This window comes from Equus asinus, chromosome 1 (assembly GCF_041296235.1).
Source record: "Equus asinus isolate D_3611 breed Donkey chromosome 1, EquAss-T2T_v2, whole genome shotgun sequence".
Taxonomy (NCBI): Eukaryota; Metazoa; Chordata; class Mammalia; order Perissodactyla; family Equidae; genus Equus; species Equus asinus.
The window spans coordinates 104,235,261-104,260,829 of record NC_091790.1 but is presented as its reverse complement, the minus strand read 5'-3'; the positions used below and the strand labels follow the sequence as shown (position 1 = coordinate 104,260,829).

Below are 25,569 nucleotides of genomic sequence, written 5' to 3'. Positions count from 1 at the left end.
CAACTTGCAATCATCTTTCACTACTCCCCCGCTCTGCACCCTGCTACAGCCAGAAGCATCCACAGCCTTCCAGTAATCATTCTCATTCTGCTTCTAGACCCTTGCACAGGAGGGGAGGCAGGTTCCTCAATGCAGCGGTAAAATTCCATGCAGATGTCTCTTCTTTTCTTGAGGTGTATTTTGAAGGAAAAAGACAATATTTTGTGTGCTCTTTCTAAGTGTAACAAGAAGCCCTTGCTATGTCCTCCCTCTCAACAGCTCTTGCAGTTAGCAGAGCAGACAAACAGTCTCCCTGGGGGACCACGCTGTTCCTTTGTTCTCCTCAAATGAAGCACAGAGGAGCAACACCTAGAGTTCCTCGAGAGTTCCACGAATCTGTTCTGTTACTTTTTATTTTGCTTTTCTAGATCAATGGCCCTTACTCTTAAATCGAACAACAGAAGAAGCTGTCTTTAGAATGTGAGAAGATGTCTTATTTTCTCTCCTCTTCTACGTGTTATGTCTCGTAAAATATAAGTACGTGTTTAGGGGAAGGAGTTTACCCCTTTCAGCCTCTTAATAGCCGGATGACCTCAACGTTATACTCCTGATGCCAAAACATCTAAACTAAATCATTAAGAGCAGAAAATCATTTTCCTTCAAGTTGGTTGGAGGGGCATTTTGAAAGCCTCCACCTCTGTTATCTTATTCCCTCGTAGGAGGAAGGAACCAAAATGTGTGATATAACCAGTTTAGGATGCCTTTCTGTAGCTCTAACGCTAAGGAGGAGTGAGTTAAAGTTTCCTTTTCAAAGAAATCATTACACTCCTAAGTGAACATCCGCCCCTTTGCCCTCTCCCCATTTGCTCCAAAACTGGTGTGCCTGAGATCTGGAAGTTCACTAACACCTCATTGTGAGTGGAAAGAACAGAACAGAGCGCCAGGGAGCAGGCGAGGACAGGAGGTCAGCGCACTGACCCGCAGTCGGAGGTTTTGGTTTGTTGAACTACTTCCCCCCCCCCCCCCGCCCCCCCCCGCTGCGCCAGTTTCCTTGACCTGTCCTGCACGGTTCTGGGGCTGGGCGCCCTCTGCTGGGCAGAGCAACACACGCGGCCTCCCCACCGCTCCTGGCCTAAAGAATTTTGAGCTTTTGCTAACGCTGGGGCAGATATTCTTCTCAAGGATGATGATCTGCTAGTGTAAGATGATGGTCATGAAAACAGAGGCTTGAGTTGTTTAGGTAATTTTAAGTGTAATCTGAGCAAACAAACAAGAATTCATTTTATGATCTACCACCCCGGTCAACTTCATACCCACCCATTTCCTCTCTGAGCGGAATGAGGCTTTAATCTTGTTCTAATAGCATTCAATTCAGTGGCACAGTACACCAAAGTGTATGTCTTTGTGGTCAGAGTAAATGGAATCGCGAGAAGAATCACCTCACTCACATTTTCTGTTTAACATATGTCACATTTTGGGGGGAGTGGAAGATTTTGGCATATTTGAATACCTTTCCTTATGTTTAACATACCTCTTTCTAACATTAATGTTCCAATTTCAGGGCTTAAAATTTTTCTGAATTTCATGCATTCATTAATTTTCTTTAGTCATTCAACAAACATTAATGGGCACCTATTTTATACCAGGCATTGTGTTGGGTTATACAGAGCACTAGTAGATGGAGGAGAAAAGAGATCCCTAGACTCTTGAGAAGCTCAGTCTAGAGGGAGACTTTTAGACTTGCAACATAAAAAGGCATTAATAAAGAAGGAGACAAGTTGTTTTGGAAACACAGAGGTTGGAATAACAATACTACAGAGGGACAGAAGTTAGGATATACTCCATAGGGTGGGAGAGGTAAGTATTGAGAGATGTTTGTGTGTTTGCCAGTTAGAAAAGTGGGGTATGGCAGATAGTAAATAGTAGAGAGAAGACATGCTCTGTGCGCGTCTCAAGAAAGGCAGGGTCTTTAGAGAGGCTGGAGGCCAAGAAGTGGCTCATGGGGAGAGGCGAGGCTAGAGTGGCAGTTTAAAGCCAGCTGGTGAAGGGCCTTATGTAGCAGGTTAAGCAGACGGGATTGTTTCTAACTGGAGGTGGGGAGGCACGGAAGGACTGTGCTCAGGAAACTATAAGGACTGCTTTTTACTTTAGAAATATCTCAGGAAGGTAGAGGATGGATAGAGGGTAGGGGACTGTCAAAATATCGACAGGAGGCTGCTGAAGAAAACTGTTGGAGTAGAAAAAAGAATGAGAGTGGGAATCCTGGAAACAGGATTAGCTGAAAAACTGCTTAATGGAAACTGGTTGCATGTGGAGGTGAGGAAGATGGAAGAATGAAGGAAGAGTTGGCTGGTGGATGGTGATGATACCAGGGCGAGCAGAAAACGGTTTGGGGTAGCAATAATGACTTTCACTTTGGGCATGTTGAATCTGAGGTGACTGCGTGTGGGGATATCAGCTGAGTACGGAAATATGGGTCTTGAACTCAGAGAGAGGAAATGGCTAAGGGGGGAGATTTGGGATTCCCCAGCTGGAGTTTGAGGAATCAGAAGATTGTCCATGAAGACTCCGCGGAGGGGGGAGAGAGGCAAGAATGGAGTATCTCATACTTCACTTCTACTTAGTAGAGTCAGGTGACAGTTTCATTAGCTGCTTTTTAAATATTAAACCTTGTCAAGAATGTGGTTTTGGGTGACATTTTATCTTAATAAGTAACCTCTTCAAAAGTAAGTTTTTAAAAAGAAAATTGGCGCGCCTCCATGAGTAGGTCTTCATCGTGGGGTCTGTTCGCTCCAGCATCCTGGGTTTAATGTCAATGCGTGTTTCCACAAAGTGATATTAAATCAGAAGGGGCTTCAAAATAATCTTGCGACGAACTTGGTCTATTCAAGTTAAAGCCAGGATTAAGTTAGATACATAAGAAAACATCAACGATTGGGTTCTTTTTTGGGTGGGCTTTGGAATGGGAACGTGGAAAAAGGTATATAATTTGTGCTGATCTCAAGGGGGAATCAACATTCATTTTTATCTATATTCATATGCATAGCTAATTCTGAAAAATGCATAGGATTATAACCTCTTAAGAAGGAAGGAGGAATTTAGGGATCATTGTAAAATTTCATGTTTTGTAGATGAAGAAACTGCACAATAAATTTAGGTAGCACTGCAAGCTCGATCTTATGACTCTAGGAGATTCATAATTGACATTGTCACGTTAAAGGCTCTGAGAAGTTTTGCAGGAAAAAAAACCCTGGTTTTGTTTTCTTAGATTTTCCAGTCATTTGGTGATCAACCCAACATTTCCCAGAGTTTGAATAATGGTACTCTAAAGGTTTTCTTTATAATTAAGCGAAACAATGTAAGATTTCTAACTATTAGCCACAAAGCTCAGTTCCGTTAGTAAACACTTACTGATTCCTTAATATTTATAGGCACTGTGTTAGGTAGTAAGGGTACAAAGATTATTCATATAATAACAATAATAATGGTGGTTACAATTTGTTGAGGTGCTAGGAAATTTGCTAAGTATTTTACATATACCGTCTCATTCAATCCTCTCTACCCTGTGAGGGAAGTAAGTACTGTTTCCCATTTTAGAGATGAGGAAATTAAGGCTCAGAGAGGTGAAGTGATTATCCTAAGGTCATGGACCTAGTGAGTGACAGAACTGGGATTCAAATGTGGCTTCTGTCTGATCCCACTGCTCACATTCTTGACTACCACCGCACTGTCTTTGGAGAATTTACAGCCTCAATGTTGTCCATAAGCATTTGCAAGATGGACTTCAGATATTTTGATTTGAGAATCTCCAACCTGTGATGTCTAAAGTTAACCCCTGAGGTTCTGCATTACCCAGAAAAGTCTTCCTCACTTAGCAGCCAGGGTAGCCCCTTTCTCTCTGAATCTGAAGCTCTGGGTATCAAACAGTGCTTTGTTGGGATGTAGTCTTTCGTTTCTTCCACATGACACAATGCAACATATATGAAGTAGATCAGGATATAGCTAATTTAGGACTTTCCCGTATGGTTCCTGAATGTTCCTTTTTCATTTTTTTTAAGTGGGAAAAATGAGCACTATATTTTAAATCTTCTTTATACACTTTAGGCAATACTTAACATTTAACTCTTAGTAATTTGTGTTTTTAATGGAATAGGGTTTTCCTTTTGGGTCGTTTTCATAGAGTAACTTTGGTTGTCTAAACATAGTCTGAAATACGTTGGGGATTATGGTTTCAACACATGTAAGCCTAAGGCCAAAGTATGAGTAACACATGATATTTTGTTACATTTCGTGAACAAACCACTGTTTTGTGGTATAATACAAAACATAACTAAGTAGTTTAGATCACTATCAGGCATTACAAGGTTAGGTTTTCAATTTACGTGATTACTCAAAGCTCATTAGAAGTATATTCTTTAGCTCTAGGGAATGCCGTCTAGAAAATTGTGGTTTCCCTTGTGAAAATGGTATATTTTTAGTTCATTTATTATGTTTTTAGTTTATCTCAATTATATCCCTTTGTACTTTTAGTACAATAGTTGAATTCACAAATAAACTTACAAAGTCTATTTACCAGTGAGCCAAAAAGGGTAAAAAAAATAAAAAAAGGAAAAGAAAAAATAAGTTATTTTTATTTATTAACTTAGACTCTGTCTTTAGAATGTCATAGGCGTTCTATCAATGAAACTATTACGCATTATTCTCCCTAGGTCATGCCAGCTGTGGTGTGATAGAAAAGCTCTAAGTTCTAATTCTGGCTCTAGTACACACTAGAAAGCCAGTTTGACTTTCTGATTTTTTGGCTTCCTCTCCTAGAAAATGGACATACCGGGGCATAGTGGTTAAGTTCATGTACTCTGTTTCGGCGGCCTGGGGTTCACAGGTTTGGATCCCTGGCGTGGACCTATACGCTGCTCATCGGGCCATGCTGGGATGGTGTCTCACATACAAAATAGAGGAAGATTGGCTCAGTGACAATCTTCCTCAAGCAAAGAGAGGAAGATTGGTGACAGATTTTAGCTCAGGGCCAATCTTCCTCAACCAAAAAACAAGAGAGAAAGAAAGAAAATGGACCTACTATCATGTCCCTGCTATGTGGAAGTTCTTTTGAGGTATGTTAGGAATAACATGAACTCTGCAATTGCATATGTATGGAGTCACATTCTCTTTCTGACCCCGTGATCTTGAGTGAATTATCTAACCTCTTTGAGCCTTAGTTTCCTGATTTGTAGAACAATGATAATAATAGTGTCTACGTGATAGGACTATTGTGGGGATTAAATTAGATAATGTTTGTAAGTAACAGAGACCAGGATGGGATACAGGTTAGTTTCTCACTACATGTTAAATTCTTTCCCTTTTTCATTACTATATATATATTATTATTTCATACTCTTTATTTTATTTATATATGACTACTGCTAAAATTACACTTCAAACATTTAATAAATAACATGAAAACAACTGTGGACTGTGATTATATATCTGATATCTGAAGAATTAACCCTCATTTGGTCCAGCACATTTACTGAGCTTTTGCTGTGCACAGTACATTGGATTGACTAAAAAGAACTCAGAAAGTCTCTTTCTGAATCCTTGTTAAGTCCACATTAACAGGGCATTTAGTTTTGCTTATTTTTATTTTATTTTTAGCAAAATAAGAATGCATTATTGGCAATATACGGGCCATAACTTGGTAATAATCCATCTCCTTGGTTTAACATAGAAACATTGACCATATTTTCAAAACTGAAATGTTTTCTGTAGAGACCTTCCTTCTGGAGAGAATGGAGACCTTTCTAGGGGAAAGGGCAGCTGGCTATTGCTCTGAACGAGACACATATGAAGGAAACATTCACGCAACATCAACCTCTGAGTCTTAAGTAGACACATATTCATAGAAATAGTCTTACCTGTAGTTTTGGAATAATCATTAAAATCTGACTGTATGTCTGCAGTCGCTTTAAATTAATTCCTGGAGACCTTTTCTTTTCTTGCTTTGACGATCAGAAAGCTTAAAACTGAATCTGTGGCCCAATTATATTCACCTTACGAAACTTTAGCTTGGGTCTTACCTTTCTTGGCCCTGATTTTTATAATTTGTCTTTTATTAGTGATCTCATAAACTTTGTTGAGTAAGGGGGAGTATTAATATAATAAATAAATAAATAAGAAAAAAAATCTATTTAAACCTTTTGTTAGAAGAGATCTAGTTCCCAAATGACCCAGACATTTGACTTGTAATGGGGTAAGAAAAACGTGGGTCAAGTGACACCTCATCTGCTCGTTTTTGGAAAATGCGTTTGTTTTAGAGTTTGGAAATGGGGTATTCTTAGAAGAAACTAGCAAATCCCCATGATTCTGGACTGCCCTTGGGATCAGAATGCTGGTTTGAACAATAATCCTGATTTTTAACAGCTTATTATGTGTGCCTCCACTTTGGGCCAAGGAGATTTATTCATGCTGATGACTTCAAATTCCGTCATGAACCTCCGTGTTGCGCCATGTCAGTTTAAGATTAATTATGGTAATTCTCAGAGCAACTGAGAGTGTGTCAGAGTTTCCAGCCAGATCGACACTCCTCCTCTGATCCAGAACCCAGGGCTTGGGGGGCTGGGGAAGGAAATGGGCTTTGGGGACGGACATGCATTTTAGACATTTCCCTTAAGTACACTTGGTTCTGACACAAGGCCTTGACTTCCCACTGTTCACTGTACAATTGGGCACCTTCATGTATATTTGCTGTACGTTTTCTGGCTCTCTCATATGTTTTTATAGTCAGGGTACATCAGATTTAGTAATAAGGCTTTGGTCACTCCAGAATGACCATATGCTTTGAGGTATAATTACTTTTCTAACATTGAAAATGAAAAGGCTGTTAGGCTGTGAATCTGTGAATAATCAGTCATTCCCTTGTTTAAGTAAAACAGGGTATCATAATTCATCAGTACGGGACCAGCCCGGTGGCGCAGCAGTTAAGTGTGCACGTTCTGCTTTGGTGGCCCAGGGTCCACCAGTTTGGATCCTGGGTGCGGACATGGCACCACTCATCAAGCCATGCTGTGGCAGGTGTCCCACATATAAAGCAGAGGAAAATGGGCACAGATGTTAGCTCAGGGCCAGTCTTCCTCAGCAAAAAGAGGAGGATTGGCAGCAGATGTTCACTCAGGGCTGATCTTCCTCAGGGAAAAAAAAAAAAAATTCATCAGTAAATTAACTTTTCTTTAGAATGGCATTTATATCCCCATGCTGTATCATGATGTTTAGTAATGACTTATTAAAAATAATACCCTAGGAAGTTTTCCATTTTAGATCACCAACGGTGATATGTGATAGAAAAAGGACCAAAACATACTGGATGTTCTTTCACAAACTTTAGGAAACAGAGTTATTGGAACTTCGTGTGGAGCGTTGGTTTTATTTTAAATCAAATGCTATCCCTGCATCACAGGTGCCTTATTATTTCTCTTTGGGCAATAATTCTAGGAGGAAAAAACAGTCAGAAGATATGCTGAGTTATGTAGTAGAATTGCACAGTAGTAGTAGTTTGTGGTGGTGGGAACAAGACTGCTACTAATAGCTGGCTTTTTTTGATTATCTGCCACGCTTTTCTCTAAGTCCATTGCATATATTATCTTGTTTAAAGATCATAGTCCTAGAAGGTAAACGTTATATTATCTCCACCTTTCAGTTGTCTAAGGGCCGGCGTTTTTATGATCTCCATTTTACAGGTGAACAAACTGAGACGCGGCCAGGGTAAGACACTTGCCCAAGGTCACAGAGCTATTCGGTAGCAAAGCCTATCTCTGATCAGGACAGCCTGCAGGCAGAGCTGCTGCATCCACCACGATCAGAGAGCTGCCTCCTTCATCATCTTTTATTGCTAATATTTTATAAATTTATATTGCATCAAAGCATTGCTGGAGACCTAGATTATCTCGCTTTTTTAATAACATGGCACTGATTTGTAGCAGCATCTGTATGATGCTGTTATGACGATTATGATCAAATTGTGTTATGGATTTAAGTGTATGTGTGTGATGTTTCTGATAGCTAGCATTGATATGCTGTGTCAGGCATTGTTCAAAGTTCTTTACAGGCGTGAAAACACTTAATTCTACTATTATTCAGGTATCATTAAGGATAATAACAGCATCTACTTCACAGAATTAAATCTCTTAAAATATGCAAAGTGTTTGGACTGCATGGCACCGGGTGAGTGCTCCGTACATGCTGGTTGTTATCCTTTTGTTACAGATGAGGAGCCTGAGGCTTCAGCAAGGTTGAATACTTGCTCACCGGCACTCAGTGGTTTAGACACAGAGCAGGGCTTTGAACCCGGGCAGTCATGTTATGGAGCCCACACTTAACCACCACACAAGTGAGAAAGCACAGGACATTTGCGAATTACCCTTTTGTTTTCACTTGCTTGGATTGCCGAACAGAACTGAAGCTTTTGTGTTACTTATGAAAAACAGCATGGTATCTGGATTAAGACCATAGGCTCTGGCGTCAGCCTGCCTAGGTTAGAAGAGCATCTCCATTCCTTCATAGCTGTGCAACCTAGGGAAATTTATTTAAACTTTCTGTGCTTTGGGTTTCTCATCTGTACAAAGGGGATAATTATCTCACAGGGTTGCTGTGAGGATTAAATGATAAAAACCTATCTAAAGCTCTTAGTATAGCACCTGGTATATTGTGGCATTCAAAAAAGATTAGCTGACATTATTATGGTTATTAGAAATAAAATTGCGCTTGCATTTCAAGGTATACTTTGAATTTTAAAGTCACAGATTAAATCCTGGGAGTCAAATTCAAAGAATACTCCTATAAACCAAACGAGACTCCCTCTCAAAAAGTGTGTGTGTGTTAACCGGCTTAGAGAGAAAGTCAGAGTGTGGGCTGTAGAGGGAACAGGATGAGGCTGCTTACACACCTTGAAGAGCTAGTGGGGGCGCTGCATGAAAAGGCCAGAATGGTCCACATTGATACATTTATCTGGGTGCTTAGAAACTGTGTTTAGGCAGTTTATTCTCTGGTTATGGGGGAGTCAGACTTCAACCAGCTCCATCATGACTATTTTCTAGACCTCGCATAAAGGGAGAAGAGAGAAACATTGTGCCTTCCTCATCTTGGATTCTTCTGTTCTTGGAAGGTAAGCCAAGTGGTATAGCCTTCTTGCAACCACCACCAAGTACATTTGCTGTTCCCTCCCAGTCTTATCATGTACCTTGTGTCTAAACAGCACCGAAGTGAATGCTTGGAGTTATAGTTTTAATTTTATTAATGTTTAAGTTGTTTTTGTTGAGTTCAGAGTATCTTGTCTGTGCTAATTCATATGCCTAAGATTTTTATAGTCCCTGCTCTCTGCAAGCCTAGTTTTCTTCAGGGAAAAACTGGGAAGTGAGGGAAAAAGATAAACAAATAACCGTGAACAAAACTAAGGTGGTGTTTGTTTCAAAACCCACTCTATTATACAGTTGACTTTGAGGGATATTGCTTCATTTTTCTTGCTTTCCCTTAATTTTGTTGAGTTCTGCATTCAGGAAGACATGTTCTCATCTGGTTACAGCCTACTTCCCCAGTCTCTTCTGTAGACCGACAGTTCAGAGGAGGTTAATAGATACTCTGCTAAAAATGTGTACTGTTTTACATTAGTTTAGGGAGCACTGGCTTATATAATATAACCAGGCTTCTTTTCTGCTGGACTTTGCAGAGCCTTCACTAACCCCATACCCAGTCTGCAAGAGGAGACTGTCATAAGTTGAGTTTATTTAATCGTGGCATCTTTATTTCCTGCAATATCTTAGAGTGAGTGTTTGAGGGCCACGCTTTGGGAAATGTTAGTTAATATGGTAGTCAGTTTTATAGGCGGAAATTGTTAGAGTAAGGTGCCACAGCTTAATGGTAATTTTGCTGTTATTTTTTCAAGATTAAATAGACGCCATACCGCAGCTTATTAAAAACATGAAAATTATGAACTCAGAGCTTACTATAGTGTTTTTCTTTTGTATCAAACTGAAGAAAAAGAAGAAAATGACCAAAAAATAGGATTTATTTAAAAACACACTCTAATTCTATACCGAATCCTGAATCCATCACAAATTTAATCTGATAGTATACATATTCTTTCTAGAGTCACAGTGTTGAAAGACACCTAGGGGACCACAAGCTCTTCAGTCGTCAACGAGGTGGTTGTTGCTCTTCCTTTTCTCTTTCTTTTTTTATAAATGCAAGATAGTACAATATAGATTAATAAATTATTGATAATTTTATAGTGCAGATTAAAACAAAGATATTTCTGGACATCCCCAGCTACCCAGAAGAACATTTTTCTAGAACTTCCCAGTCCCAGTATAGTAAATGAGATGATGTATTGTCGTGATATTTTAATTCATGACTTTTAATTCTTACGTGGGAAGAAATTTAATTTTTGCTCTCAAAGTCTGGGTTTTCTAGAATACTGGAAAGAAAATCAGAAGGTCTTGGATTGTTTAGGGAACAGGTAAGGGTCATTTGGGAGCAAAGACAAACAACTTTCAGCTTGCTGTATATAATAATAAGACTAAGTATAAGCTTTATTTTAAAAATCGAGTCTTCAGCTTTATCCTATTGGTTGTACACAACATACTTTTAAATGTGAAGAGTGAGCCCCTTTCTCTGCACAGAAAGTAAAACAAATTATTATTGCTGATGATATGGAAGAGTTTACTGTCAATCTTCAAAGTCACCCATACCATTTAAAATGTTTACTATCACTAGGGCTTAATTAATGCACTTAATTAATACCTGGAAACATGAGCAGTTTCTTTTCCCTCAAGGGTCTCTGTATAGTTTTGATTCCAGGATCACTAACTAAAATGTCAAAAATGTAATAAATATATGACTGGAGAAAGCAATTAATATTTATTGAATGCCTATTTTGTGCCACATCCTGTACAATATTTTTACATATTTACATATGCTATCCTTTTTATTCCTTAAGGAAACCCAAGAGCTAGGTATGATAAATTAGTTTTGAGAAAATCAATGCTAAACTTCAAGTGATTTGCACAAGATCCAAGAGCTAGTAAGTGATGGAATAGAAATATAAACTTATCTTTAGAGAAAAAGAAAAATATTTCAGGAATAACTAGTCCATTTCAAGTATATACTGGCCTGTGTAACTGTGGACTAGTAGGAAGAAGAAAGGCCCTGAAGGTGGCAGTGGGCTAAGAGCCCTTATGGTCCCTGAGCATGGGTCTTCAGTGGAAGTGCAGCGTCACCCTCCTCTCCACCTGGTGCCCTGAGGGTGTGTGAAAGCTTCAAGCGGCATTCCATTCTGAAAGGTGTGGGCATGTGGAAAACACAGTTAGGAGGATATTTTATTTGATTAACGTTGGTTGTCATGTCAAGGTCTAGATTTTTCATTTGCATAGACATGAACCCAGATATTCAATAAATGTTTCCACTTCAAATGTGAAAAGTTATCTTTAGTGGATTAAAAGTCAGAACTAGTTAGGACTTTTTTCATACCATGCTACAAGGCAAATGAATACTATATCTTTTCTTTTTTAAACTCATATTTTATTTTTATAACTTTTGTCTTCTTGTTTAATATTTGAAAAAAATTCCAAAGACATTTGCCCACACGTCTTACTATTTTGAAGATATTATTGCTAAAGACTGGAATTGTATCTTTAAAAGATGGATGAACACCATTTGAATGTCTAGTAGAACACCTTTGTCATACAGGGGCCTAATGAATGCTCTTAGAGGATCAAGGTTAGATGAAAGCATGGCGAGGTCATCTACTCCTGGGCTTTGAATAAGATCTCCTCCAAGGTTTCTATCAAGCTTGAAGCTTTATACTTTCATGCTATCTGAAGTTTGTCCATGAAATGTGTGCTTTTGACGTATTTTTAAAGCAGTTTTGATTCTCACAGTAAAAGAGCTCAGATGTCCAGTAAAATTCTAATATAAAGTCAACTGGTTAGATTTTGTATTTTTAAAAAAATTCTTAACTGACCTGCTCTATAAGGGGGAAAAAAACTTATCTTCTTAAAAAAAAGTCATTGTAGATCCTAATTATACTATATATAAAAATAACTCAGTTGGCATTAAAGAGTTAAGTTTTAAAATCTTGGAAGACTGAAGAAAAAATATCTCAGAAATTCCATAAACTTCAGATTTTGCCTGTAAATTGATTCTAAATATTGAAAACCAATAACTACATACATATTTATCAGTGGAGAACCATGACTATATTTTCTCCATGGTTTCAGTGACATGCCGCTTATGATATCCAAAAAAGTCAAATTAATTCTTATTTCTTACATTGTATAAAATCATGTCTTATTTAATGTTTCTCATATTTACTCCATCAGACTTTCTAAAATAATATTTTTCTTTCTGTTTTTAGTTGCTTTCCTTTTATATACATGAGAGAAAAAATATATTTCTATTTCACTATAACTCTGCCCGTTAATCACATTGTGTATTTCTTGTAATCCATTTCATTGTTTTCCCAGAAAGGCATTCTTTTTGGAGATTTCCTGTTTTAATTTTGACTGATTGTTTTCTAGGGCTGTTGCAAAGCTAACATCCCAAGAATTATTTTCAAAGAACTCTCGAGTTGGTTTCAATGTTATATATCATCTTTTTTGGTCTTTTCATTTCCATTTTGTTGGAGTACACTTGACGTCTCTACTTGGATGTCTAATAAACATCTCAAATTTAACTGATCTTCCCACTGGACATCGTCTGCCCAGTCTTCTTCATCTTTGTTAATCGCAACTCCATCTTTCCAGTTGATCAAGCCAAAAATCTTGAAAGTGCACTTGACTCTCCCACACTCCACATCTAATCCAACAGGAATGCTGTGGCTTAACTTCCAAAATATAGCGGAATCTAAGCCAGACCTCTACTGTAACCATAGGCATCATTGACATGATACGTACGGCTATCTACTACTGTCTTGGAATTGTACATGACCAAATGACTTTATTATCATCATGGAACATCTAAGAGGTGACAGCCAGGCTATCAGTCTTCCAGGAGATATAATTAGGATCAGTAGTTTGAACTTATAGACGGAGATTCTCATTGAACAGAGATGGACACTCTCATAAGCAGAGCTGTCCAGCATTGGAATGTGCACCCGAGATGGCAGGTTCCCTATCAGTGGTGGTGTTTAGATAGAGGCAGATGTGCCCTCTCTGGCCACCATCCACACTGGCCGAGGACACTGTGGAATCTCACAGTGGTTAGGTGGCTCTTTGAGGTGCCTTCCACAGATGACAGAGATGAGATCCTGTTGTTTATAAAAGCCCATGGCCATGGCTGCCGCTGTAAGAACCTGAACGTCAGAGACACTGCTGAGCCTCTTGAATTTTTATTTTAATAGAGCTGCTTTTTATTAAATTACTGAACCTACTAAATTTTTATTAAATTATTGAAACTGCTAAATTATTAGTCATGACTACTTCTGCCTTGTGTATTACTTCTTTAATATTTAATATTTGTATTATTTTCTCTCATCCTATAGTAGGACCAGTATATTTAAAATGAAAACTCGAGAAATTTCCTGACAAATAGTTGGAAAATATATTCTGTATTTCACATTACCAAGTGATATTCATCTATTAATTGTTCTTGTTTTTTCTTCCTTCAGAGTTCTTAAACATTTTATATTAAAATCTAGATGAAGGAAATCATTTCTGACAATTTTATGATTAATTTTTTTGTGTTTGCGAGTCTTTATACATTAATAATAAATGCCCTTTCCATCAGGTTTATGATTTTTGTTTTGAAATGTTTAACATATATGAGAACATATTTTCATGATATAGTTTTTAAAATCTGATGTATAAAGGAGATTTATTTTAGTTTTATGATCATATGTAAAGTAATTCTTACCTTTTGTCTTACAGATTTTGTCAGCCAAGAAAAGCCTCTTAAAAATTCCTTTCCCTCAAATTCATTTGTAATGTATCACCAGGCTAACAATTGGTTTTAAAGTAAATGTTGGAGACTTGCCTTTTCATCTGCTCTCTTCTCTTCTTTTTGGGCAAAGACACTTATGGATGACTTTGGCTCATCTTCCAAAATGTGGGAATACTTTCCTCCTTTCCCTTTCAGTGGTGGTCATGACATAGACAGATATTGTAGACGCTGGCTTGGTTTATAACTTTTGTCCTAGGAGATGAATATCAGAGTATTTTGGAAAGTAACCAGGCAAAGACATTTGAATGATCTTAGCTCAATGTGGTGTACAGATGAAAGAAAGAAATACAGAAAAGAAAGCTGGGTGTTAAGTTGAGGACTGGGTAATATGACTTTTCTTTATTGGATTACAACATTTGGTTTTGAAAAAAATCTTAAATAGAGGGAAGCTAGGCCCCATGTCAAGAGTGCTATTTTTCATTACTAGACTTATCATGCTTTATCTGATGTTTCTTTGTCCTGATACTTCTAATTCAGCTTTCAAAGCTGTCTGCAAAAAGTTTTCACTTTGGGTTCTGACTTTACACAGTAACAACAGGATAACTTGGTGGCTTTCATCTGTATTTTACCTTTTCAATTAATGAAAAAAGAAGATGATTTCTACGAGTTGTTTGGTACTGCCAAGATAGAGACATGGCCAGTGTTTAATTTCCGAATTCTTCTCATCACAGGAGCGCTGCAGTGTATGAAGAGTCCACTTTTCGAATAAGGCTGGCCTTAATTTAAGCCAGGGTGCGCTGGAGCCAGGGCCCTAGCTGACAAGACGTGATTGTGTGTCTCTTTTCTCAACTCCGTGTTCAGTGACATCACCTCAGTAGCTTGAAATCCCTTGCTGGGAGTATTTGCACGATGGGAATCAGCAAATATTACAAATCAGAACTCTCCTCTGACCTCAAAGAGCTGGTTGGTAAACATTTACCAGCACAACACTAGTTTAAGCACACTTAATTTGTGTGACTTTGCTCACGATATTTAACCTCTCTAATCCTCCTTTTCCGTCTCTGGAAAATGTGGGAAGCTAGTACCTACTTCACAAACTTTTTGAAAAAAATTAAATGAGATAACATAGATGACAACCCTCAACATAGCATTGATGAATGGCTATAATAATAATGATAATGATAAAAATAATCCTTTGAAACACAAGTAGGTTGCTAGTGTGAATTTACAGGACTGCTGTACTCACTGTTGGCTAGGTAGTGAGAGGAACAGAGTTGCAAAACCCTGGCAGAAACTTCTGTTTTTAAGTGGACATTGTCTTGCTGAGCTTTCTCTTACCAGTCTTTTAACATTTTTGGCTTAATTCAGCATCTATTTTCACTATGTATCATATGGCAAACCACTATGGTGAGTATAGTGGGTAGCCTGTTTTGTATTTTACAGCCTGTGTCCTTTTGCTACTTCTGAAACAGTTCTGGAAGTAAGCACCACCAATTTATCACGTGTTTTGTCATCCTGTCTTCTAAGACATTTTTTATTATAGTTATTTATTTATATTGATATATGTAATATATATTATATATATTTCTTATTATTATATTTATTGTTGTAGCAAGTTGAGGAATAAATAGGAAGTAAGAAATTGAAGATACATAAGGAAGTCAGCAATTATAACCGAGAGAATGCAACGTAAGAACTCTGTGAACTAGGGAGCTTTTCCATGTTTGTTATTTTGGTTTTTCCTGTCTTTCTCCTTGTAAAGATCAGTGATAAAAATGGGCCAGTGTGGATCCTCTTAGAGTCAGCGGGAGATGTTTAGCTGCATTTCGCTCCTTGGCTTATAGCCTGAGAGGACAGAATCTCAAGGGTGGGGTGGGTAGAAGTAAGCTACCTAAGGAGAAGGAACAAGGTTCAGTCTCCGGGGCTTTTGCCTGTAAATCCGAGGAGAATCAGGGCTGCTGGTCTGCTAGAGTGAGGTTTCCTCACATGTGGAGCAGTTGGAGAAATCTGGTGATCAAAGGAAGAAGGGTGTTTTGAGGAGAAGGTAACAGGCAAGAAAAAATCAGAGATGCAGGATGTGAAGTCAAATGATGGAACTTTCTGTCTTAATGGAGACCATCTGGTCATCTTATCTTTAAAGGAGTGATTTCTCAGACATTTCTCATCTTATATCAAGACGACCATATGTCCCAGATAGCCTGGGATGGGCCAGATTTCAAATATGTTTGCTGCTCTTGGACCATTGGCCCCCATCGGGATTGGAAAATAAGATCACTATTCTTACCCCCTCTCCCAACTTCTGTTGCTTTTGTCACATGTAGTTTCTAAGTAGTTAACAGCATCATTAAGCAGCTGTCCAAAGCAGTGTTTCCCAAACCTGACTGTGTGTCAGAATCATCTGGGACATGCGTTAAAATACTGCTTCCCGTGGCACCTGCTCCACTCCTGCAGCCCCAAAGTTCAGATTCATTAGGTTGTGGCAGATATTCTGATATCTGTATTTTCAACCAGTGTCCCACGTGATCAAGAGGTAGCTGGCTCCTGGACAGGTTGTTGGAAACCAACGGACCAATCAATGCCATTCACATCTTCCTCTGAGCATCATAAAGCCTCTTACAACAGGGCTTCACGTATCAGGGTTCTTTGGCTTATGAGGATCTTTGAAGTCCTGAGATTTTAATGTTAAATTTGTGAGTATGGGTCCATTGGAATTCTCCTGGAGGGGACTGTAGCTTTAATCAAATTCTCAAAGGAGGTAATGGCCAAGAAAGTTTAGAAACCCAGGCTTAAAGGCCAAGACTACAATCAGATCATCCAGAACATAGAAGGTACTTTTTTCAATGACCTTACACTTAGCTGCCCTCACAGTTTGTTGTTTTGTTTTGTTTTTTCATCTTCTCAGAACTAATTACTGATCTAATAGGAGTCTCTTTTCTGGATTTAAGGAAAACACACACACACACACACACACACCCCTCCATACACACACGTCAGTGACATTCTCAAACAATGACTCTTCTCTCAGACAAGTATTTTCAATTTTGTTATCCAGTAATATTTAATAAGTGTGTGTGTGTGTGTGTGTGTGTTTGAAGGATGAGAGTTTTGGGGTGACAATTGGTCACCTCTTTAGCCTCCCTATTTCCTCAGCCACCTTTCCCTCTGTGCCCTCCAGCTTTCTCTGTGTTTCTACCAAAACAGGTTCTGGATCTGTAATCCAGTGAAATCCTGTCTGTTTTAAACGTTAGGGTTAATATTCTCCAGCTGTGTTGCCTCAGCACTAGGGAGACTTTTTCCTTGACAAACATTTGTGGTTTAAGGATCCAAGCAATAGATTGGAAACTTTAGGGCTATGAGTTCTAACTCTGGGTCTGCCCTGACACAGTGTGTGACCTTGGGCAATTCATTTGATCTCTTTCCAGACTCTCTGATCCTTGATAACAGGATCTTTTAGAAATTCCCTGCCAATAAAGGCATATGGAACCACTCCTTGGTTCCACAAGGGAAGGCTACACTTCATTATGCTTCATGCCTTTAACTCTCTTTCTCCATTTACCCATCTCTCCATGCCAGGGCCTCCAGAGTCTTACAGTGGCTGTTTTCCCAAGTCTTAGAAATACTTTCTTACTTTTCTTTCTAAAAATGCATCAGCAACGCTACTCTGTTTCAGCCCTCTCCAAGATTCCAAACTTTGTCCCCAAATACATACCCCACAAAACTAAATTGCCCAGGGTGCTTTGGAACAGTGTGGATTGTGCAGAACTGGCCTCTGCCCTGGATTTCAGTGGCTACTGTGAATAGAAGAGAGCTAAGTTTCTCTCTCATTTTCCTGCATTCTACAAAGTACAATTTATTGTTTTATGAGCATCCACAAATCATTTTTATACTCCCTCTATTTTTTAACATCTCCTTTTATAGAAAATGATTAAGTTAATAAATTTTATTAAAAGCAATACAATTCCAAAAATTTTCTTTTGTAGAAAATATGCACCATTTCAGCTTTTGGACTTTGTTAGAAGGTTATTTACTCAGATAATATGTGTCTTTTAAGTTTTGGGAACACACACACATATCCCAGTGTGTAATCAGGAATTTTGTGGGGTGCCATAGGATAAAATTAGATTTTGTAAAGAACTTTTAGATTCCTGGTAATTGCTGGTTCCTTGTTTTAGAACAAGGCTGGAACAGTAGTGTTGTGAATATTTCTTTCTTGCTAATATTTTCATCTGCTTCGCCCTCAACATCTCATGTTCCCCTGGACATTGGGTTTTCATATTTTAGTCATTTTATTTCTGTTAATGACGGTTAAGAGTCCTTGGGCCAAAATACTAAGAAGACTTGGCGTGTGGTTCATAGTAAGTCAATCAAATGGACTGAGCAGTTAAGCAGTTAGTGGAGTAACTTTAGTCGTGTGTTCTTGGTCAGACACTCTTTACTTGGAGTGCTGCGGGCAGTCAGTCTTCTGGGGCGGACAGCCTTCCTTCTGATGCTGCCTCCCTCACTCTCCTTTCCCTCCGAGGCTGGCCGAGAGTCCTCCACCCTTGGTGTGTCTCCTCAGTAACTTCCTTTTGCCATGGACCATCCTCTCCTCTCTCTCCGCCAAGACTTCTTTTGGGTAATTGCCAGCCTGGAAATTGTCTGATGATCTAATATCTGCCTGTTATTCCTGTGCAAGGGAAGTAACAATAATAGTTAAGATTTTTTATTTAATCTATGCTAGCACTTTTTATAATACTTGTGATTTTTCATTTAATCTTCACAGTAATCCTGTGAGATCGCTTATATACCCACTATATTTGTGAAGAACAAAAAAACGTTAAGGTAATTTGTCTAGACTCACACAATGAGTAAAAGCAACCTGATTTGAAACCTTGAGTGCCTAACTGACGTGCTCCACCTTTGAAAAATAGCCAGACGCACATATAAACCATGTGGTTTTAAAACTGTGATGGTTACCCCAGTCACAGTAGAGCTGCTCTAGGGGTAAGAAGAAAGTGGCGAGTGGAGGGAGCCAGTAGATGGGGCTCTGTCTCTCCCCTCCTTCTCCTCCAGCCCTCCCTCCCTCTCTCTCTCTTACACACACACACACACACACACACACAAACACACCACATGTGCTCATACCCCCCAAGCTGAGCAGATAATCTTTTATCTGTTTTCGCACTGGACTTCCAAGTAATGTTTCATTTGAAGAAAGTTTCTCTGTAAAAAACAAACAAGCTTTGAAAATTGCTGCTTTCTACAATCTCACTTATCATAGTGCATTCTTATCTTTCCCGCCCTGGTCTGGAAATGCTAATGTAACTCAGATGTTAGCTGAGGTCATCCTTGTCTCTGAGGTTACCCTGTCCTTTAAGATTTAAATAAAGTTGCCTCAATCCCCCATTTCATATCTCCTGGAAGGTTCCAATGCCATCTCCCAGATTTCTGCACGTTCTCGAACCTATTCTCATGGCAAACTTTTTTCTGGTGACCGCTTGACCTCACAGCATTTTACCTCCCACAGCTGCCTTTTTCTCTGTGCTCCAGCTCCATGCTGACCTCCACGAGAACTCAATCCTTTTTCCTTAACTTGTACCCCCTCTCTATCCCCAATTCACTCCCACAAGGAGCTGTTCCATAATGAAGAACTGCAGGCAACAGGAGAGGGTTTATATCCCAGCAAAACATTGAAACAGAATATTAGACATTGTTGCTCTTAAGCATTCTTGAGCCACTTTGCCACCAGGAAGTTCCTATTGATCGCATTCCTCTGCCACAGCAGGTCCAGGCCCCTTGCTCTCAGCTCCTCCTCCCCCTTCTCACCTTTCTCTTCCTCCTCCTCCTCTGTCTTGCCATCCCGTCCTCCTTCACCTCAGAATCCCTCTGCATTTCTTCAGCTGGCCTTTGTTTGCTGGCCCCTTCTTAACCAGGTCTCTCAGACTCTTGCCTTGTCTACCCCGAGCAATTTATTAGGGTGTTTTTCTAAATGAACACAATTTTCCCTCCATGAGAAACTGTGATGCACAGTATTGAGAAGAGTTTCCCCCCAGCTATATGAACGATCTGGCCCTACTGGAGGAATATAACCAGGCTGGTTAGCAAGCCCAGACCGGAGGCTAACTTCAAGCCCCGCAGGAGAACAGTCAGGGGCCTGTGTGAAGGGTGGATGCACAATTTGTCTTTTTCCTTGAGAGTTAATATTAAGAGTGTTCAATGCCATGTGTTAAGGCAGATACACGCAGCATCAGACACTATGCTCAGCACTTCACATTTTTTATTTTAATTGAAATATCGCACTCTGTGAAGTACATATTTATATTTTCTTTTATCTCATGAGTGAAGTTAAGCAACTTGCCCCAAAGTCACAGAGTTGGAAAGTAGTGCAGCCTGCTGTAGGCCCTGCCCTGACATTGCAGGCTCTTAACTACAGTACTATGCTATTCAACCACCTAGTGGTCAAAAGAATACTTCTCCTGGATGGTCCAGTCCACCCTCTGGCATCCCTTGCTCCCCTGGGGAAGTTCCTCAGACTCCATGTCATTTTCCTGCCTCCTGAGAGATTCTCATAGAATTTGAAGGATGCAACTATTTTCAGCTCCCTTCTGGGAATATGTGCTTTTTCTAGTATACAGCAAGGAACTGAGCTTAATCTGCAAGTCATGTTAGCTGTATATTTAGATATCTGTATTTCTAAATGAAATGTGCTAAGTAAACATTCTTTAAAAAAAATTTTTTTTTTTTTAACAATAATGAGAGAGCTTGTGGGGAAAGGCCCAGACATCGTGGGCCTAAATCCTGGTTCCACATCTTCTTGTGCATCCTTTGGCAAGTTGCTTCTCTTCCCTTGGCCTCCATTTCTAGATGAGATGCACAATGATACCTACTTCCCCACCATAGCACTTGGCGTGAAGAAAATGCTCACTAAATATCAGTTTCTTTCCCTTTATATTGTTAATTGGAATTCTTATATCAGCATATTTACTCAGTATTTGTTCAAAATAGCAAGTGGCTCCAATTTTGGAAGTTGAAGGAAGGTGATATGGTGAATATGTTCTGTTTTTCCAGTTTTCCTTAACTTTTTATATGCATTTTCCTTATGAAGAAATAAAAATACAGGTATTTCTAAATGCCAACAAGAAGAGAGCTGCTATCCAGCTCCTACTTCTGGTGAAGATGGAAAGGCATGTAGACAAAAAGCGAAGGTGGATTCAAGACCCATGAGATAAAACTTTTCTCCAGGACATTGGGACAGCTCTCCCAAACGTGGGAAGGAGTTGAGTACGATTTTCACGTCTTCACATTGAAACTTGTGACCTGTGTTCATTTGAATATAGCAGTTTACCAATTCTTGGATTTTGGATTTTTATGTTATCAACATTTACTATATTAAGTGATTTTATATCCAAATTTACTGTGAACGCTTTGTTATTTAAATGGACTCATTCAAATGGAAGGTTCTCACAACAGCTAGGCTGGGTGGTTAACACCAATGCAATGATGAGACAATATCTTCTCTCCATAACCGTAAACGCAAAATATCTACACTGTACTCGTCTGGAACCACTGATCAGGCAGATGATTCAACCATCAGATATACCATTTAATTTCTCCTTAAATGGGTGGTTCCCATCAGGTGAGACATCCATACCAGGCCCTCTGACTAGGGCTGAGGCGCACACAAGGATTCCGTCATTGTGAATGGAGAGATCTCAGCTGACAGCAAATCCTGCTCTGTCTTAACATCGGTAACTGCAAGCTGAAAGGAAACGTATATTGAAGATAAAGTGGTATTTTCCTTTCAGGTTCTAAATTATTTCTGAAATGGAGTAGTAGTAAAAACTTCGAAATTTACTGTCTAAGCATACTTATTGTACGGCATTGGTTCTTAAACCTCACTACCCATGGCGATTGACAGATTCCTAGATGCCACCCCTCATAGGTTCTAACTGAGTTAACTTGGGAAGAAATCTAAGAATCTTGACTCTTCAAAGGCTTCTTCTTGAATATTTCTGTACTGACAGTGCCTATCTTTCAAATAGCTACCTTACAGACAACCAATACACACAAATAGCTGTTTCTACTCCTTTTCTACCTCTGAAATATCTGTCCTTCTACCTTCTCGTCCCCACTCCACCTCAATCGCATGTTGTTTCTTCATAAAAAGTTGTTTTGTCAATTTCCTTGGGTTTCTATGGGCTCTGAACTGGAAGAAGGAGTTCAAACAATGATAATCAGCGTAGGTAACTGTTACGCAAGAATCTCAGTAAGTCTGATTAGTCTGAGCAGTGTCTGGGACCCCTGTCCAAAGCTATATTTACCCTACTTGACTCCATTGGTCAGGGAGGGTCCTATTGCAGACAGAAGAATTTAATTATAGCTAATTTAAGTAGACAAAGATTTTGTACAGGGGATTAGTTACTTCAAAATTGTTGGAAGAGCTGGAATAGATGGCTGACCTCCCAGAGACAAGCTCCCAGAACCTTTCTGCTGTGCTTACTCACAGCTGCCACCACCTCTGTAGGGAGCTGGTGAAAAAGAAGCTCTTGCCACCAGAGTTCAGCTTCCTCTGCTGCCCTCAGGAAAGCAACAGAAGCTGCTGAGCCAGGAAGACCCTAATTCAGGAACCACACAGTCTCTCGCAGAATGTGGGGTACACCACACTCTCCTTCTCTCTCCATGTGACTCACTATTTGAAATCAAATTTCATGTAAGTTAATCTGGAAACTAAGTCTTGCCTGAAACTCTAGTTACAGGAGTATCTTGGATTTTTTTCCCCAAAATGTTAACTCTCCAGTCTCTTGCTGTCTAAAAGTGACCTAGAATAGATCTTGGACCAATATATTCTCGGCACCCACTAATTCCATTTCAGGTTGAATGTTTTCACTTCATTTTATTACATTTTCAGAAGTGCCATAATTTAAAAGTTAATTTGGGTCCTAGAATTCTGTGATTACTTTCTTACAGTTATTGCTTCTATGAGAGGAAAAAAACATTTCCAAGATCAAAGAACATTCTTATCCATATATTTTTAGATTGAAGCTCTTTGTAAGATGGAGACTGCCTCTTTAGCAAAGCTATCTTGTTACATATATGTATATGCATATGCATACGTGTCTATGTGTATGTGGGTTCTAGGTAGGATGAATGATCTTGAAATAGTACATATGCTATAATTATTATTGAGGTTCACAAGGATTAATTGAAGTCTCTGCCAGATTCTGAAGTGCCATAATAATTACACTAATAACATTTATTTGTACCAGGAATCAAACTACATATATGTTCTTATATTTAATTCTTACAATTCTATGAGTTAAGTAGAATTATCATCCCATTTTACCAAAAAGGAAACTGAAATTAAGAGAGAATGGGTAACTTGCCCAAGATCCATAGCTGGTAAGTGGCACAGCCAGGACTTGAATCTAGGACTCAAATCATCCCACAAAATTAATATTAGTGTAACTTTTAGTGTAGGTATCGCATTTTAATCTAATGTCAGATGGTGTAATTTGTTCTTTCTCTACTTTCTGCCTCTTTGCCGGTGTATGTGCATGTGTGTGAATTCAGTTTTAGACATGTCAAGTTTGAGGTCCTGTGGGGCTTTCTTTTATTTTCTCATCTTTGTTTAGGATGAGATTTAAGATAAAAAGTTTGTTCATCTACAGCTCCAAAAGAAAGTCTGACCCACATTTGTCCAATTGATAAACAGGACAAGAGAATGTATAGATTCACAGCTCGTGCAAAACTAGAACACTCTTGTAATACTTCACCATCTGGTGGTCAGAAACTCAAGTGAGCCATCTGGGTACTAACTAAGCAAAGACTACGTTATTGAGGTACCTTCTTACTTGGCTGAGAATTCTTTTATAACTTGGCCATTAGCCAGTTTCAAGAATTGCTTGCTAGCTGTCATGTAAAAGTGGAATGATCAATTCATGCTTTAACCCATGCAGATCTTAGCCTACATAAGAATTGTGTGAATTTCTGCACCCCCTTGTCAGAGGTTCTGATTCTGTACTACTCACTGAAAACCATTTTCACTGAGGCCACTTATGACCCTTCTAGTCATATGTAACAGCATTTTGCACTCTTGACTACTTGCCCTTTCTAAATTCTATCCTCCTGGAAATTCTAGAAATGCACACTCCTCCTAGTTTTCCTTCTGCCCCTTTAGTCTTCCTTCTCAGGCACCTCCTTAAAACTTCCTCTTGCTTTGTCAGTCCCTAAGATTTAGATATTTATCAAGGTTCTGTGTTTGGCCTTTTGGGTTCAATGAGGAGCTCTTGGCAACTTTTAGTAACTTCCGACTCCTAACTTCATCCCCAAAGGAAGAGGGATGATTAAGTGGGATCAAGGGCAATGACATTTATTAGATCCAGATGCAGGGGATTCTCTCTCTCTGTTTCTCTCTCTCTTGATTATTATCCTTATACAGTCTCTCTCTTCCTCCCATGAAACTGGGAGTAATATGTGTTTGGGGCCATTACTGCCAGGGAAATACCTTATCCTGAGAATACCTTGGTGCCTGGATTAGACAGTCTCTACTCTAAGACCAAGGGAAAAATCCTAGCTTTGTCCTCTTGTTTACCCCCATTTGTCTCTCGTTTGACACACTTTTCCTTGACGCTGGAGTGGTCAGATACAGAGAACTGAGGACTTGTGTTTCAGTTTAGGGCAAATGGACTAAGCAGCCTTCTCAGCTTACTTTAAGTGTTGTGGAAGTTTTGTATCAGCCTCTGGTATTAGAACATGGATGGTCCAGTCTCACTCACCAAGAGAGTTTCCATAGTGGGGAAGGTACAGTGGTGAAGTAGTACAGTGGTAAAGCGTACGCTTTGACCTGGTCTTCGTTCTTGACCTCTAAGCATGTATTTCCTTGGAAAATTTGTGATGGGAGTTTAAGGGTAACAGGTAGAGCCTGGGAATTCCGTGGCAAGACAAAGTTTAGGATTCTGGTTTCTGAGTATCTCTTAATAGATTTCCATCATAGTCATAACTTACAAGACCTACTTCTCATTCTATATATTCTTCCTTTGCTTCTAAACAGAACTCGGCTATCACATATATGCCAGCTTTTCCTCTATTCTTCTCTTCAGCCCAGTTGTCTCTACTATGTGCTGGACACATACAGTCATTTCTCATCTGTAAATTCTTCCTTGGATGCCCCACAAGATCTCAAATATGTCCCAAACTAAACTCATAATCTTTCTTTCTCTCACTCCTTGAATCTGTGCTTCCTCTTCTATCTCAACAATAACAGGCACTCAAGTCAGAAACAAAGAGGTCACCTTGAACCTAACTTTCTCCTAGCCCCACATTTGACCTGTTAGTACATTATGCAGAGAGAACTTTGAAAGTAGCTTCCTTGAATCTGCCCTCTCTTCACTCTCACGCCACTGCCTTAGTTAGGCCTTCATCGTTTCTCACGTGTTTTATAACAACAGCATCCTAAGAGGTCTCCCCACTTCTAATCACCCCCTTAAAGCCTCAAGGTATACATGCAATGGAATCACTTGCTTTCAGTTTTTCAGAACAAAACCCAAAGCCCTCATCTCGGTCCTCTGTAATCAGCTCTGTCCTCTCACTGCCTGTGCTGTGTTCATACTGAATGGCATCTCGTCCCAGAGAGTGCGCTCTCCAACCATTTCCTAGGGGTTGCCAGCTCCCTGATCTCATGCCCCAGGT

At 39.3% G+C, this 25,569-nt stretch overlaps 1 protein-coding gene across 14 annotated transcripts in view; it reads left to right on the top strand.

The window, feature by feature from the left end:
* The window catches only part of SUGCT (succinyl-CoA:glutarate-CoA transferase), a 747,747-nt gene that overhangs the window by 432,568 nt on the left and 289,610 nt on the right, over positions 1–25,569 (top strand). For 2 of the 14 annotated variants that reach the window (XM_070504515.1, XM_070504516.1), the window contains exon 13: positions 9,066–9,133. The exons of the other annotated variants lie outside the window; for them this stretch is intronic. In XM_070504515.1, coding sequence (XP_070360616.1) covers positions 9,066–9,133 — 68 coding nt within the window. The remainder of the gene's footprint in view (positions 1–9,065; positions 9,134–25,569) is intronic. 14 annotated transcript variants of the gene reach the window in all.